The 14,246-nt window shown below is 48.8% G+C and overlaps 1 protein-coding gene across 1 annotated transcript in view; it reads right to left on the minus strand.

Annotated features, from left to right (window-relative positions):
* Positions 1-14,246, minus strand: part of TMEM267 (transmembrane protein 267) — a 57,356-nt gene that overhangs the window by 799 nt on the left and 42,311 nt on the right. Inside the window, exon 3 of the mRNA XM_063961740.1 lies at positions 1-1,169. This exon is cut by the window's left edge and continues 799 nt beyond it. Coding sequence (XP_063817810.1) covers positions 834-1,169 — 336 coding nt within the window. The 3' untranslated portion in view covers positions 1-833. The remainder of the gene's footprint in view (positions 1,170-14,246) is intronic.

The following is a 14,246-nucleotide window of genomic DNA, read 5'->3' on the forward strand; positions in this document are numbered from 1 at the left end:
TGCTAACTAGACAGCAATGAATGGCCTCCTTAACTCTAGAGGGTACAGAGGGAGCCTCGCTCATCTTGGCCTCTCTGCTGCGCCTAGGCACACCATGGTTTATTAGCATAAACCTTTTATCTATTGTTCTCAGCTGCTATACAATACAGAGAGAACAGTACATCAGGGGGGATTAAGTCATTACAGCTGGGGATTAAGTCCGACTGCCCTGGCTCAATTAATCCTATTAAAGGCCAAGCTAAAGATGGCTCCATCTGTACATTTACTAAGGTGGGAGTTTTTTTTTATTACTGGTGATGTTGCTCATAGCAACCTATTAGATTCTACTTAACATTTATCTAGCTGCTTCTAGAAGATAAAAGATAGAATCTGATTGGTTGCTATGGGCAGCATCACCAGTTAAAGGTTTTATCACAAACGTTGTCACCTGGGGAGTTAAAAGCGGTAATTAGCCTGTGTTACTGCCACCATAGTACCCCCATACAGAGACTGGTGGTGCCATCCTACAGTGATCATTACTGTTTACTCTCCCATGTATGTGAGCGATATAGTCTGCGCTATGACCACGCATAAGGGCCACCCACATCCACTATATACAGACATCACGTTGAAAAGAGATGCGTATGTCTACTGAAATGTAAAAATAAATAAATATCAATATACTATTGCCAACAAAAGTAGAGCTGAAATTTAGATTTAAACTTGGTCTCAATGAGTGTCAAAATATCTCAGTATATATATTTATACCCACAAAATATGAAACAACTTTATATATTATATAAATACCACCACCTATAGCCATCAGAAATTACACCGCTCCACTCTTCCATTCCTTAGACATCAATGTATATCCCGTGCTTTTTGGTCATTATTTCCCTCGTTCCAGTTAGGTACATGATAAGGGAACATATATTCGGTAAGGAGGCGGTGATTGCCACATATAGCCAATATGGAAGCGGGGCAGTCTTTCCGAATGGGTAGAGCCAGAGTCCATGACGGACCCCATCACGGACATGGTGAGAAGTCCAAGATATCAGCAACATCCAAGGGAGGAAACACCAGGAGTCCTTTAGCCTCAGGAGCTGCATAAGAAACTTCAGGGCCACGGCCACCACTGGAATTATTGTGGAACAGTGCAGAGGAGGGCGGTGAGGTAGGTTAAGAGCGGCCTACGGAAAATAAAATAAAAGAACAAAAAGGAGCAATGTTAGGGAATGAAGCATTTTTCTTCTCAAATTGTGCAAGTTTAGAGCCTGACCCACTTGCCAGTGGTCCTAAACAGCAAGTCGTTCAGTAAAATGTAAGACCATGTTTTCTATGTTAGGATAGTAAGAAGAATAGTAGAAAATGCATTAATTTCTTGTAGCTTTCCACATCATTATTTAAATAGGCATCCTACCATCTGTAGAACAATAAAGCTGGGTACACACTTAACGATGTGTACTCAGCCAGACATTGCCGCCGCTGGGACCCAGCACGCACTTGCCAGGGTCAAACGGGGGGAGCCACTGCTGCAGGGCATGTCATTAGCAACTTGCGGGAGCACGCATATCATGGATACACACTAGACGATGTACCGGATAGGTCGCTCTGATCACAGCATATCGTCTAGTGTGTACCCAGCTTAAGGGAGATACTCCTAGGATACCTCCCGATCAGTCTAGGCTTCACCTGCTACGGTAGGTCCAGCAGTTCAACCAGTAGAGCACTATCCCCAGATTTGGTGATGGTGGGGGGGGGACGATTATGTCATAAGGCACCTCTCAGTTTTTCCTCCATTTGTACTTCTGGAGTGCCTAAGGCACCTAGGTGGATGAGTGCCACTTGTCCTTAGCAGTGAAGGGATACAACCACACTGAATTAGTCTAATTAGATACTGTAAAACTTGTGTATGTCACAATGCCTGCTGACAAAACTACAACAAACCTCTTTGCCTTGATTTAAATTGTTACCAAGATTAAGGGTAATGTATGGATGGTACAGTGCCGCACATGAGGCCAATGACGTGTATCAGTGTATATCAGTGAAGTGTAAATCTGTTAAATAATATTAATAATTGAAAAAAGTAATGTTACTAAATAATTTTTTTTTTTTTTTTAAATGCACAGAGATGGATCAATATCGGTACCGGAAGGCTAAACATACATGGTTGTGTTCTTTGAACTTGTCTTCTGTTTCCATGGAAACCACCCACATGGCCTATCAAAGCGCTACGCGTTCTCATTCTGCTACAAACACTTAATTACATTTAACCTTGTATCTCCCTAACCCCTTGGGAAATGCAGCTTTACATCTCTCATACGCAGCCCTCTGCCAATTGCCAACATTAACTCCTGCTCACAGAAGAGACGATAAGAGGAAAACCTGCGACATTCCTCCTAGCAACGTACTGTGCATACACTGTAGGATCTGATTCGATGTGGATAGAAAGGCTATTGCTGCAGGATACATGGAAGCAGCAGCGTAAGCTCTAATATGGTAACGCGGCCCGAGGAATCACACCTCCTGCATGCATTGCTGATCCGTGCCGTGTCCTAGGATGCAGCTCTGGATCATCCGCGGCACCACTGTCCGGCAAACTGGCAGCCGTAGTTCCGAGCAAGAGGCCAGGAGATCACCGTCCTCTGATACTTTGAGGCATGCTACGCATCTCTGTCGGGATCTTAATCAGGCCCACTGTGAAGTACATATATTTCTCATGTGAACAGTCTCTTACCTAAAGCCTAGTAGGTGTTTTTATTTCTTACCAGGCGGAGAGTCTGACTCAAGATGGACGCAAACCCGACTGTTACGCAGTTGAGCGTTTATCGGCTGCCTGCACATGAGTTGCACTGTGTATGTGCTGCAATGGCCATCACAGAGAGGATTTATTCGCAAAGTGAGAGTGAGCGACAGCCCGGCACTGCATGGAGGCGGTAACCGGGAGTGCCAGCAAAAATGCAGGTATGTCGCAATGGTTTGCCTTCCGGGAGCGTTGCAACCTGCAATCCTGCAGTTAAGTAACAGTAGCATCGGCCTTTCACTTCCTTCCGCCATGGGCAGCTGCATCACCGTACATCTCTGAATCAGGCCCGAAATGCTTAAAAATAAGATTTTACTTACCGGTAAATCTATTTCTCGTAGTCTGTAGAGGATGCTGGGGACTCCGTAAGGACCATGGGGAATAGACTGGCTCCGAAGGAGATAGGGCACTTTAAGAAAGACTTTGGATTCTGGGTGTGCACTGGCTCCTCCCTCTATGCCCCTCCTCCAGACCTCAGTTAGGGAAACTGTGCCCAGAGGAGACGGACAGTACGAGGAAAGGATTTTAGTTAATCCAAGGGCAAGATTCATACCAGCCACACCAATCATACCGTATAACCTGTGATAAACTACCCAGTTAACAGTATGAAACAACAACAACAGTCTCGGTTCAAGCCGATGAAACTATAACATAACTCTTATGTAAGCAATAACTATATATAAGTCTTGCAGAAGAAGTCCGCACTTGGGACGGGCGCCCAGCATCCTCTACGGACTACGAGAAATAGATTTACCGGTAAGTAAAATCTTATTTTCTCTAACATCCTAGAGGATGCTGGGGACTCCGTAAGGACCATGGGGATTATACCAAAGCTTCCAAACGGGCGGGAGAGTGTGGATGACTCTGCAGCACCGATTGAGCAAACAGGAGGTCCTCCTCAGCCAGGGTATCAAACTTATAGAACTTTACAAAGGTGTTTGACCCCGACCAAGTAGCAGCTCGACACAGCTGTAGCGCCGAGACCCCTCGGTCAGCCGCCCAAGAAGAGCCCACCTTCCTAGTGGAATGGGTCCTAACCGATTTAGGCAATGGCAATCCTGCCGTAGAATGCGCTTGCTGAATCGTGTTACAGATCCAGGGGGCAATAGACTGCTTTGAAGCAGGAGCGCCAACTTTGTTGGCTGCATACAGAACAAACAGAGCTTCAGTCTTCCTGATCCTAGCTGTTCTGGTCACATAAATCTTCAAAGCCCTGACCACATCCAGGGACTCAGAATCCTCCAAGTCCTGTGTAGCCACAGGCACGACAACAGGTTGGTTCATATGAAAAGATGAGACCACTTTTGGCAGAAACTGAGGACGCGTCCTCAACTCTGCCCTATCCACGTGAAAAACCAGGTATGGGCTTTTATGTGATAAAGCTGCCAATTCCGAAACACGCCTTGCCAAGGCCAACAACATGACCACTTTCCAAGTGAGATATTTCAACTCCACTGTTTTGAGTGGCTCAAACCAAGGTAACCTGAGGAAACTTAATACCACATTAAGATCCCACAGCGCCACCGGAGGTACAAAAGGAGGCTGAATATGCAGCACCCCCTTCACGAATGTCTGTACTTCAGGAAGAGAAGCCAATTCTTTTTGAAAGAAAATGGACAAGGCCGAAATTTGGACCTTTATGGACTCTAATTTTAGGCCCAAATTCACTCCTGTTTGCAGGAAGTGAAGCAGACGACCCATATGGAACTCCTCCATAGGAGCAGCCCTGGCCTCACACCAAGAAACATATTTTCGCCATATACGGTGATAATGTTTCAAGGTCACGTCCTTCCTAGCCTTTATTAGCGTAGGGATGACCTCCTCCGGAATACCTTTTTCCCGCTAGAATCCGGCATTCAACCGCCATGCCGTCAAACGCAGCCGCGGTAAGTCTTGGAACAGACAGGGCCCCTGCTGCAGCAGGTCCTGTCTTAGAGGAAGAGGCCACGGATCTTCTGTGAGCAACTCTTGCAGATCCGGATACCAAGTCCTTCGTGGCCAATCTGGAACAATGAGGATTGTTCTGACTCTGCTTAGTCTTATTATTCTCAACACCTTGGGTATGAGGGGTAGAGGAGGGAACACATAGACCGACCTGAACACCCAAGGTGTCACTAGAGCGTCCACTGCTACCGCCTGAGGGTCTCTTGACCTGGCGCAATACCGCTTTAGCTTTTTGTTGAGACGGGACGCCATCATGTCTATCTGAGGCAGTCCCCACCGACCCACGACCTGTGCGAAGACTTCTGGATGAAGTCCCCACTCTCCTGGATGCAGGTCGTGTCTGCTGCGAAAGTCCGCTTCCCAGTTGTCCACCCCCGGGATGAATATCCGACTGAATCAGAACCGGTTTGTTCCGAAGCAATGCCTCCACTTGGCGTAGGGCGTTGTATATGGCCCTCAACTCCAGGACGTTGATGTGGAGACAAGTCTCTAGATTTGACCAGAGACCTTGGAAATTTCTTCCCATTGTGACTGCTACCCAACCTCGGAGGCTTGCGTCCGTGGTCACCAGGATCTAGTCCTGAAATCCGAACATGTGGCCTTCTAGGAGGCGAGCACTGAGCAGCCACCACAGGAGAGATACTCTGGCTCTGAAAGACAGGGTGATCCTTTGATGCATTTGTAAATGGGACCCGGACCATTTGTCCAGTAGATCCCATTGAAAGGTCCTCGCATGGAACCTTCCGAAGGGAATGGCCTCGTACGATGCCACCATCTTCCCCAGGACACGCGTGCAGTGATGCACTGAAACCTTTTTTTTAGCTTTAATAGGTTCCTGACCAGGGCTATGAGCTCCTGAGCCTTTTCCATCGGAAGAAAAACCTTTTTTTGGTCTGTGTCTAGAATCAGGCCCAGAAAGGTCAGACGCGTTGTAGGGACTAGCTGGGACTTCGGTATATTGAGAATCCAGCCGTGCCTTTGCAACATTCTCACCGACAGCGACACGCTGTCCAGCAACTTCTCCCGAGATCTCGCCTTTATGAGGAGATTGTCCAAGTATGGGATAATTGTGACCCCCTGCTTGCGCAGGAGCACCATCATTTCCGCCATTACCTTGGTGAAAATTATCGGGGCTGTGGAAAGCCCAAACGGCAACGTCTGAAATTGATAATGACAGTCCAGTACTGCAAATCTCAGGAACGCCTGGTGAGGAGGGAAAATCGGAACATGAAGGTATGCATCCTTTATGTCCAGGGACACCATCCAACCCCCCCCCCCCCCCCCCCCTTTCCAGGCTGGCGATGACCGCTCTGAGCGATTCCATCTTGAACTTGAACTTTTTCAAGTACAAGTTCAGGGATTTCAGATTCAAAATGGGCCTGACCGAACCGTCCGGTTTCGGGACCACAAACAGGGTTGAGTAATACCCATTTCCTTGCTGGAGAAGAGGAACTTTGACTATCACCTGTTGAAGATACAATTTTTGAATCGCAGACAACACTAACTCCCTCTCTGACGGGGAAGCTGGCAGAGCCGATTTGAAAAACCGGTGAGGAGGCACGTCTTCGAATTCCAGCCTGTATCCCTGAGAAACAATCTCTATAGCCCAGGGATCCACCTGTGAGTGAACCCAGACCTGGCTGAAAAAGCGAAGACGCGCCCCCACTTGAGCTGACTCCCCCCGGGAAGCCCCAGCGTCATGCGGTGGACTTTGCAGATGTAGGGGAGGACATCTGCTCCTGGGAACTAGCTGCATGCAGCTTTTTTCCCTTGCCTTTTCCTCTGGCAAGGAAGGACGATCCCCGTACCTTCTTGCTTTTATTGGAACGAAAGGACTGCATTTGATAATGAGATGCCTTTTTAGTATGCTGCGGGGGGACATAAGGTAAGAAATTCGATTTACCGGCCGTAGCAGTAGAGACAAGGTCCGAGAGGCCTTCTCCAAACAATTCCTCCCCCTTGTAAGGCAACGACTCCATATGCCGCTTTGAGTCGGCATCCCCCGTCCACTGTCGGGTCCACAAGAGTCGCCTAGCAGAAATAGACATAGCATTTATTCTGGAGCTTAGTAAACAAATGTCTCTTTGAGCATCCCTCATATATAAAGCAGCATCTTTGATATACTCTAGGGTCATTAGAATGGTATCCTTATCTAGGGTGTCAAGTTCCGTAGATAAGAAACTGTCCATGCTGCGACAGCACTACAAACCCAGGCCGATGCCATAGCCGGTCTAACGCTAGTACCGGAATGTGTGTAAATGTGCTTCATGGTAACCTCCTGCTTACGATCAGCAGGATCCTTGAGGGAAGCTGTATCCTGAGAAGGCAGTGCCACCTTCTTGGATAAGTGTGTCAGCGCCTTGTCTACCTTAGGCGAAGATTCCCATCGTATCCTGTCCTTTTGTGGAAAGGGATACGCAATAAGAATCCTTTTGGGAACTTGTAGTCTCCTATCTGGAGATTCCCAAGCCTTTTCGCACAAGTCGCTTAGCTCAAATGAGGACGGAAAAGTGACCTCAGGCTTTTTCCCTTTATACATGTGTACCCTCGTGTCAGGGACAGGGGGTTCCTCAGTGATATGCAAAACCTCTTTAATGGCAATAATCATGTAACTAATGCCTTTTGCCACCTTTGGTTGCAATTTTGCATCCTCATAGTCGACACTAGAGTCAGTATCTGTGTCGGTATCTGTGTCAGTGATCTGGGATATGGTGCGTTTTTGAGACCCCGACGGTCCTGGTGCCACAGGGACAGGCATGGTCTGACCAACCTGACTGATCCCTAGCTTCAGCCTTGTCTAACCGTTTATGCAGTAAATATACATTTTTTTTTTTAAATTCAATACTTTTTATTTGAGTTTACAAATTTTTCATGAACATTTCACACAACAACAACCAAACATAACATTACTCGTACATCCAATTGCATAGATCAATCGCCCATACATAGGGCGCATGGTGCATCATTTGTGTATATTAACACCCATAACATGTGTTCTTAGATGAATTATATTTTACAATTATCATAGCTAAGCATAGCCTATCCAACATAGATGTCAGCGTAGTAGAACTAGCATAGTAGATCTCAATAAACCTCAGCAAGGCCGGCCGCGGGGCAACTACCCCCAGAATATACCAGGACATAGTAAGGAGAAAGACGCAAGGCTGGATTTATGCATCCTTAAAGTATTTAGATTCTATCCACCTGCCCCATATTGCACCCCATTTCCTCTCTACCTTCCTTGCCAGGAACACAAATTTTTCGTGTGCGACAGTTTCGTTGACCAGGGCTATCCAGGCCTTAACTGTCGGGGCCTCACCCGCCAGCCACAGCCGGGCTATACAAACTCTGGCTAAAGCACATAGGTTGACAACGTATCGTCTGCTAGGTGGGTCTAAAACTTCTTCATCTACTATCAACAGGGTACATAGGGCAGATGTGCATATGGAGGAGGGGACCCCCGTATCACATATGGTACGTATGACAGCAATCCAGAATCGGGACACGACAGGACACATCCAAAGTAGATGCCAGAAATCAGCCGCCATGATTCCACACTTAGGGCATTGGGAGCTATGAGTCCCCCCAATGTGTGCTAACCTGGCCGGGGTCATATATACTCTATGCAGGATATATAGCTGTATTTGCTGATATCTGACAGAAGAAGTGGAAATCCGATGGGCACCCATAGCGGTACTCCATGCATCATCCGACAACGTGCCCATATCCGATTCCCACCGTCCCCGGAGAGCAGTCAGAGGATCCGCATGATGTAGCTGCAGAACACGACCATATATCTTAGAAACCAAGTGGCCTGAATCTAGTGTCTGTAACATTAATTTGACAGGGGAGTCAGCAAGGATCGGAGGACCATCTGGGAATTGGGTAGCCAGAGCGTGTCTTAGTTGAAGGAATCGGTAAAAGAACCCCGAGGGGACATTATGTGCCTGTTGAATTTGTTGAAATGAGTTAAGGGTCCCGTCATTATATATATGTTTTAGGGAGTGCACTCCCCACCTACCCCACACTTCCCTGATCTGAAGTTGATTTAATTCCGGTAACCCGTACGCATTATCCAGTGGGGTATCAGGATCAATACCATGGCCTCGCATCACCGTATGCACCAATTTCCATATTAGGATAGATTGTTTAATCAGTGGCAGCGTGGACATCTTTACGCTACCACATAAGAGCAACTGCAAGGGAGAGCCCCCAGGGTATTCATGGTGCAACATCAGCGAGTGCAAAGCCAAGGCATCGAGGTCTGTAACCCACTCCCAAACATGCGCCAGCTGCGTCGCATAGTAATAAAAGCGGAAGTTGGGGAGAGCTAAACCCCCCATGTCCCGCGACCTGGTCAAAGCATCCAGTCGCAAACGTGCCCTCTTACTAGCCCACACCAGGGAGGAAAGCAACCCGTTTATTTGTTTAAAAATTTTCAGCGGGATATACGGGAGATTGTTGGAGAACATATAAGAGTTTGGGTTGAAAGACCATTTTTACCATATTTACCCTCCCTGTGACAGTCAAGGGTAATTTCCCCCATACCTTCACCCGACTACGGAGATACGTTATTTGTGGAGTGATATTTAGGGAGGAGAATTTTTGAGGATCGTTAGACACCCAGATGCCCAAGTATTTGAATGAATCCGCCCATCGCAGCGGAAGGGCCACCAGAGGGGAAGCAGGAACCTCCCCCCGGAGTGGGATAATAAAGGATTTCTCCCAATTAATCAGGAGCCCAGAGTATCGCCCGAACTCAACAATAATCTCCAAGATCCTTGGCATAGACTCAGCATAGCGGTCCACAAATAACAAAACGTCATCGGCATACAATGCCACTCTGTCCTCGCGGGCACCTACCCTGAAGCCAGTGATCCCCGCGTCCGTCCTCAAGAGGCACGCAAGGGGCTCAATGGCCATAGCAAATAGAGCAGGGGACATTGGGCAGCCCTGTCGCGTACCCCTAGCTAAAGGGAAGGAATGAGATACGAAGCCATTGACCGTCACCCTCGCCGAGGGGGAGGAATACATCAATTGAACGTATTTAATGAAGTTTGGGCCTATACCGAATCTACGCATAACTTCCCACAAATAAGCCCATTCTACGGAATCAAAAGCCTTAGCGGCGTCTAAAGAAACGACTATGGAGGAGGTGGGGTCTCTACAGGGGAGTTGTAGATGAGTAAACAATCGACGCAGATTAATAGATGTTGACTTATTGGGCATAAATCCCGTCTGGTCCGGATGTATAATGTGAGATATGACTGTATTTAATCTACCAGCTAGAACCTTAGCTAATATTTTAATATCAGTGGGTAGGAGGGATATAGGGCGATAGGACTCAACTCTCCTAATATCCTTATCTGGCTTAGGGAGAACCACAATCAATGCTTCCGCCATAGATGGAGGGAGAGATTCCTGTGTAAAAATTTGGCTGTATAACTCTAGAAGGCGAGGGACAAAAAAATCCAGATGCTGCCCATAGACCTCTGAAGGTATGCCATCCATGCCGGATGCTTTACCACTAGGGGAGGCCTTAATAGCAGCCATAATCTCATCAGGTGTAATAGGCGCTTCCAGCAGATCACAGGCCTCGCTGGATAGAGTGGGGAGGGAAACAGCGTCCAAGTAATCAGTGAGATGCAATTGTGTGCCCTCTAGTTTAGATTCATACAAACGACTATAATAAGACGCAAATTCAGCCGCTATTTGTGGGGTTTGAGTTAGGGAAATGCCATCAGAATTTAAGATCTCAACCACTACGTTATTAGGTCTATCACCTCTGGCCAGGGAGGCCAAATACGCCCCCGGTTTATCACCCGTAGCATAAAATGTGTGGGAGGAGAAAAGGAGTCTATGCTGAGTCTTCTCCATTAGATAATCCTTCCATTCTTTCTGAGCCGATAACCAGGCTAACTTAGAACTATTTAAGGAATCCTGCAGGTATTGCAGCTCTGCGGCGACACTCCGGGCCTCCAATACCACCTCCCGTTGCTTATAGAAAGACTTCAGGTTAGCTACCCGTTTAATCAAGCTCCCTCGCAGGAAGGCCTTAAACGTGTCCCATAGAATAGAGATAGCAGTTCCGGCACTATTTAACTCAAAGAATTCCCGCCATGCGGTCACCAATTCAGAGCCGTCCCCCATATGGACGAGCCAGAATGGATTAAATTTCCATACAGCCTGGCCCCTAGAGCAGTTAAAATCTAGAGTGAGGATCAAAGGGGAGTGATCTGATATTCCCCTAGTTTCATATCTAATATCGCTCACCCGGGGGACCATGTCGTTCGAGAGGAGGGCCAGGTCAATCCTGGAGAACGAAGAATGGGAGTGAGAGAAACAGGAGTATTGTCTAAGAGACGGGTGTCTCAATCTCCAAGGATCGACCAGACCCAGCCCCGACACCACATTAGCAAAAGAGGTATTCCCAGGGCATGTAGTCGATGGGGACCTAGACAGCCTGTCCATTGCCGCGTCGAGCACATTATTAAAATCCCCGAGGCAAATAACCGATATCCCGGGGGAAGAGGCCATGAATCCGGCAGCCCTCTTAAGAACATCAGGGGAATAGGGAGGGGGCACATAAACCGCCAAAAGGAGGACTGGGACGTAAAATAATCTACATTTCAGAAACACATACCTCCCCCACGGGTCTGTCTGCACAGATTCCAGCACGAAGGGGACAGTCCGCTTAATAAGGACTGAAACTCCACGAGAGGCAGAAGTATATGTAGAATGGTATGCCCATCCCACCCATGGCCTTTTTAGCGAAAGAATCTTATTCCCCACCAAGTGTGTTTCCATAAGGCAGACCACATCAGCGGCACAAGTTTTAATCTGTCTGAGTACCAGAGACCTCTTAACTTTGTCACTAAGACCCCTCACATTCCACGATAGCAGTTTAATCCCAGCCATAGCACATTAAAGATAAAATAAATGTAGCTCCCCGCGGCCAGCCAAGTCCACCATGCTTATGTTCAGTTATCAGAAACCAATGCTCAAGTAGTACAACAATGAACCGTATCCACTCGCACCATACATCCCCACATATAATAAAACCATAACCCAAAACCCTTCTCCACCCCCCACCCTGTATACCACCCCCAACTAGCAGCATACTTGGATCCCAAAACTAAACACAAATACCCAAATTCAAATATACAACCTTCGTTGCACCATTAAGTGGTGCACGTGTACCCTGATCGGGGCCAAGAATATAATGACTCTTGGGAGAACAGAGATAGCCTCCAGCCACCAACCAACATCCCTCCCCAAACAATATAGGAGGGGAAATCGTAGACACAACACAAAACAGGCATACACCTATATTAAAGAGCTAAACATAGCGAACCGCAAGCGCAACTCCCCCCCCCCCACTTCCCCCAGAGGCATCAGGAGATAACATACCCTCTAGAGCCCACCCAGAGCATCGAGGTGGGCAGACAGGCAGTCCTCCGACCCTACGAGCCCGCGGGAGCAGGGTAGGGCAACTAGGATTCAGGAGTATAACGGACAATAACCTATTCCAACACTCCCGCAACCTCCCGCCGCGCATTAATAAACAAACATGTACAGCGCACATAAGTATTAACAAGGTGAGAGCACGAGGAGAGGAGAGAAGTAAAGAGACATGACTAATGCAAACAGGGTATAGTTAACATCGAAGTTAGGCCGGAAACTCAGGGATCAGCCAGGGCACGTCTCGCCGGAAAACGCCTATCCAGCCACGCCGTGGCCTCACGAGGAGTCGTGAAGAACTTTGTTTCTCCATCAGCCACCACTCGCAACTTAGATGGGAAGAGCATGGCATACGGTAGGTCAAGTTCACGGAGCCTCCTCTTAACAGACAGGAATTGAGCCCTATCCTTTTGTACATCCATGGCAAAGTCAGGGAACACAGATATGGGCGATCCATTCCACTTCAAGGGGCCCTTAGTGCGAGCCAGCCGTAGGACTGTGTCGCGGTCTCGGTAATGGAGGAACTTAGCAATAAAGGTGCGGGGTGGAGCCCCCGGGGGCAATGGGCGCAGCGGGACTCTATGGGCCCGTTCCACGGTAAAATAAGGTGAGAATTCCTCAGTTCCAAAAGCATCACGAAGCCATTTTAACAGAAACTCTTCAGGAGATGAACCCTCCTCTTTTTCCGGCAAGCCGACAAAACGGACGTTATTGCGCCGCAAGCGCCCCTCCATATCCGTCAGTTTTTTGCGCACCTCTGTCATTTGAGATTCCAAAGCATCCGTTCGGCGACCCAGCGGGCCGACCGAGTCTTCAACATTGGATATACGGGTCTCAGCCTCGCCCACTCGTTCTCTCACTCGTTGAAGGTCCTGATGGATAATGGAGAGATCAGACTGCACTTGTCCAATCTTGTCCGCCAGACGCGCCCCGCTGGCAGTCACCGCATCTAATACTCTCTGCAGAGTAGCATCCGGATGGTCTGAGGAAGCGGAACTATATGCAGGAGATGGTGGTGCAGACTCAGATCCAGCATTTTCGCCTCCCCGCCGCTGATTGCCAGGATTTCGGACAAACTTATCCATTGCGCCCGCCGCCGCATTACTTTGGCGGCCGCGCACCATTTTAGACAACACGGTGTCGCTCCGCCTAGCCGAGCGGGTATATCAAAGCAAATATAAACAGGCAAGAGGGGGGCGCCCGCGCCAACACCCTGTAGCAAGGGTAGCGCGGTCAGAGCAGGTTATAAATATGTATAGCCAAACAGCAGGGCCAGGGGCTGCGGAGGTAATGTATGTCCGCCTGAAGGAGCAGGAAGTCAGGTAAGCACAGCCGTATGTCAAAATTGAACGGTCCCCCGCACTGATCTCTAGGCAGGGTGAGAGCAGGATCTGCTGGTCAGAGACATGTAGTGGAGAGAGAGGGGGGAAGGACACACTCAGCCCCGCAAATCTATCACCATCTCCATATATATTATAATGCCCCTGAGGGTTGCATAGGGCTCAGAGTAATCGCGGGAGCCGCACTTCCGGTCCCGCGGGCCCGCAGTGGTGGAGGATGACAGTCCGGGCGGGTGTAGACGCACACTGCGTCCCCCAGCAGGCTAGTGCAGCGGCAGTCGAGTCCTCCCCACCTCCCCTCACAGAGGCGCTGGCGGCGGTAAGAAGCCGGAGGCGAACTTCCGGTCCCTCGGGCGGCACGGGTCTTCGGCGGTGCAGGGCGTCTCAAGCTCCACCGATCCTCCTCAGGTCCTCAGCAGACACGTCGGGCCGCAGATGGGTGTCCCTCGCCTCTCCCCCCAGAAATACGGGCAGCGACGGAGACGGAGAGCGGGAGCCGAACTTCCGGTCTGCAGCGAGCGCGCCGTGGGAGCTCCAGCACCCAGCAGGGCCCGCCGGGCAGACAAACAGGGCTGCAGGAGCCGGAGGAAGTATGATATTCAGCCCAAAGTCACTCCACAGGGGCAGGGGGTATTTAGACAGCGCTGTCCACAGTTTCAGACCCAGGGAGGGAGTCCAGGATAGTAAAGCAGGATATTCAGGCTGGAGAGCTGCACTGT

This window comes from Pseudophryne corroboree, chromosome 1 (genome assembly GCF_028390025.1).
Source record: "Pseudophryne corroboree isolate aPseCor3 chromosome 1, aPseCor3.hap2, whole genome shotgun sequence".
In the NCBI taxonomy this organism is placed as follows: domain Eukaryota; kingdom Metazoa; phylum Chordata; class Amphibia; order Anura; family Myobatrachidae; genus Pseudophryne; species Pseudophryne corroboree.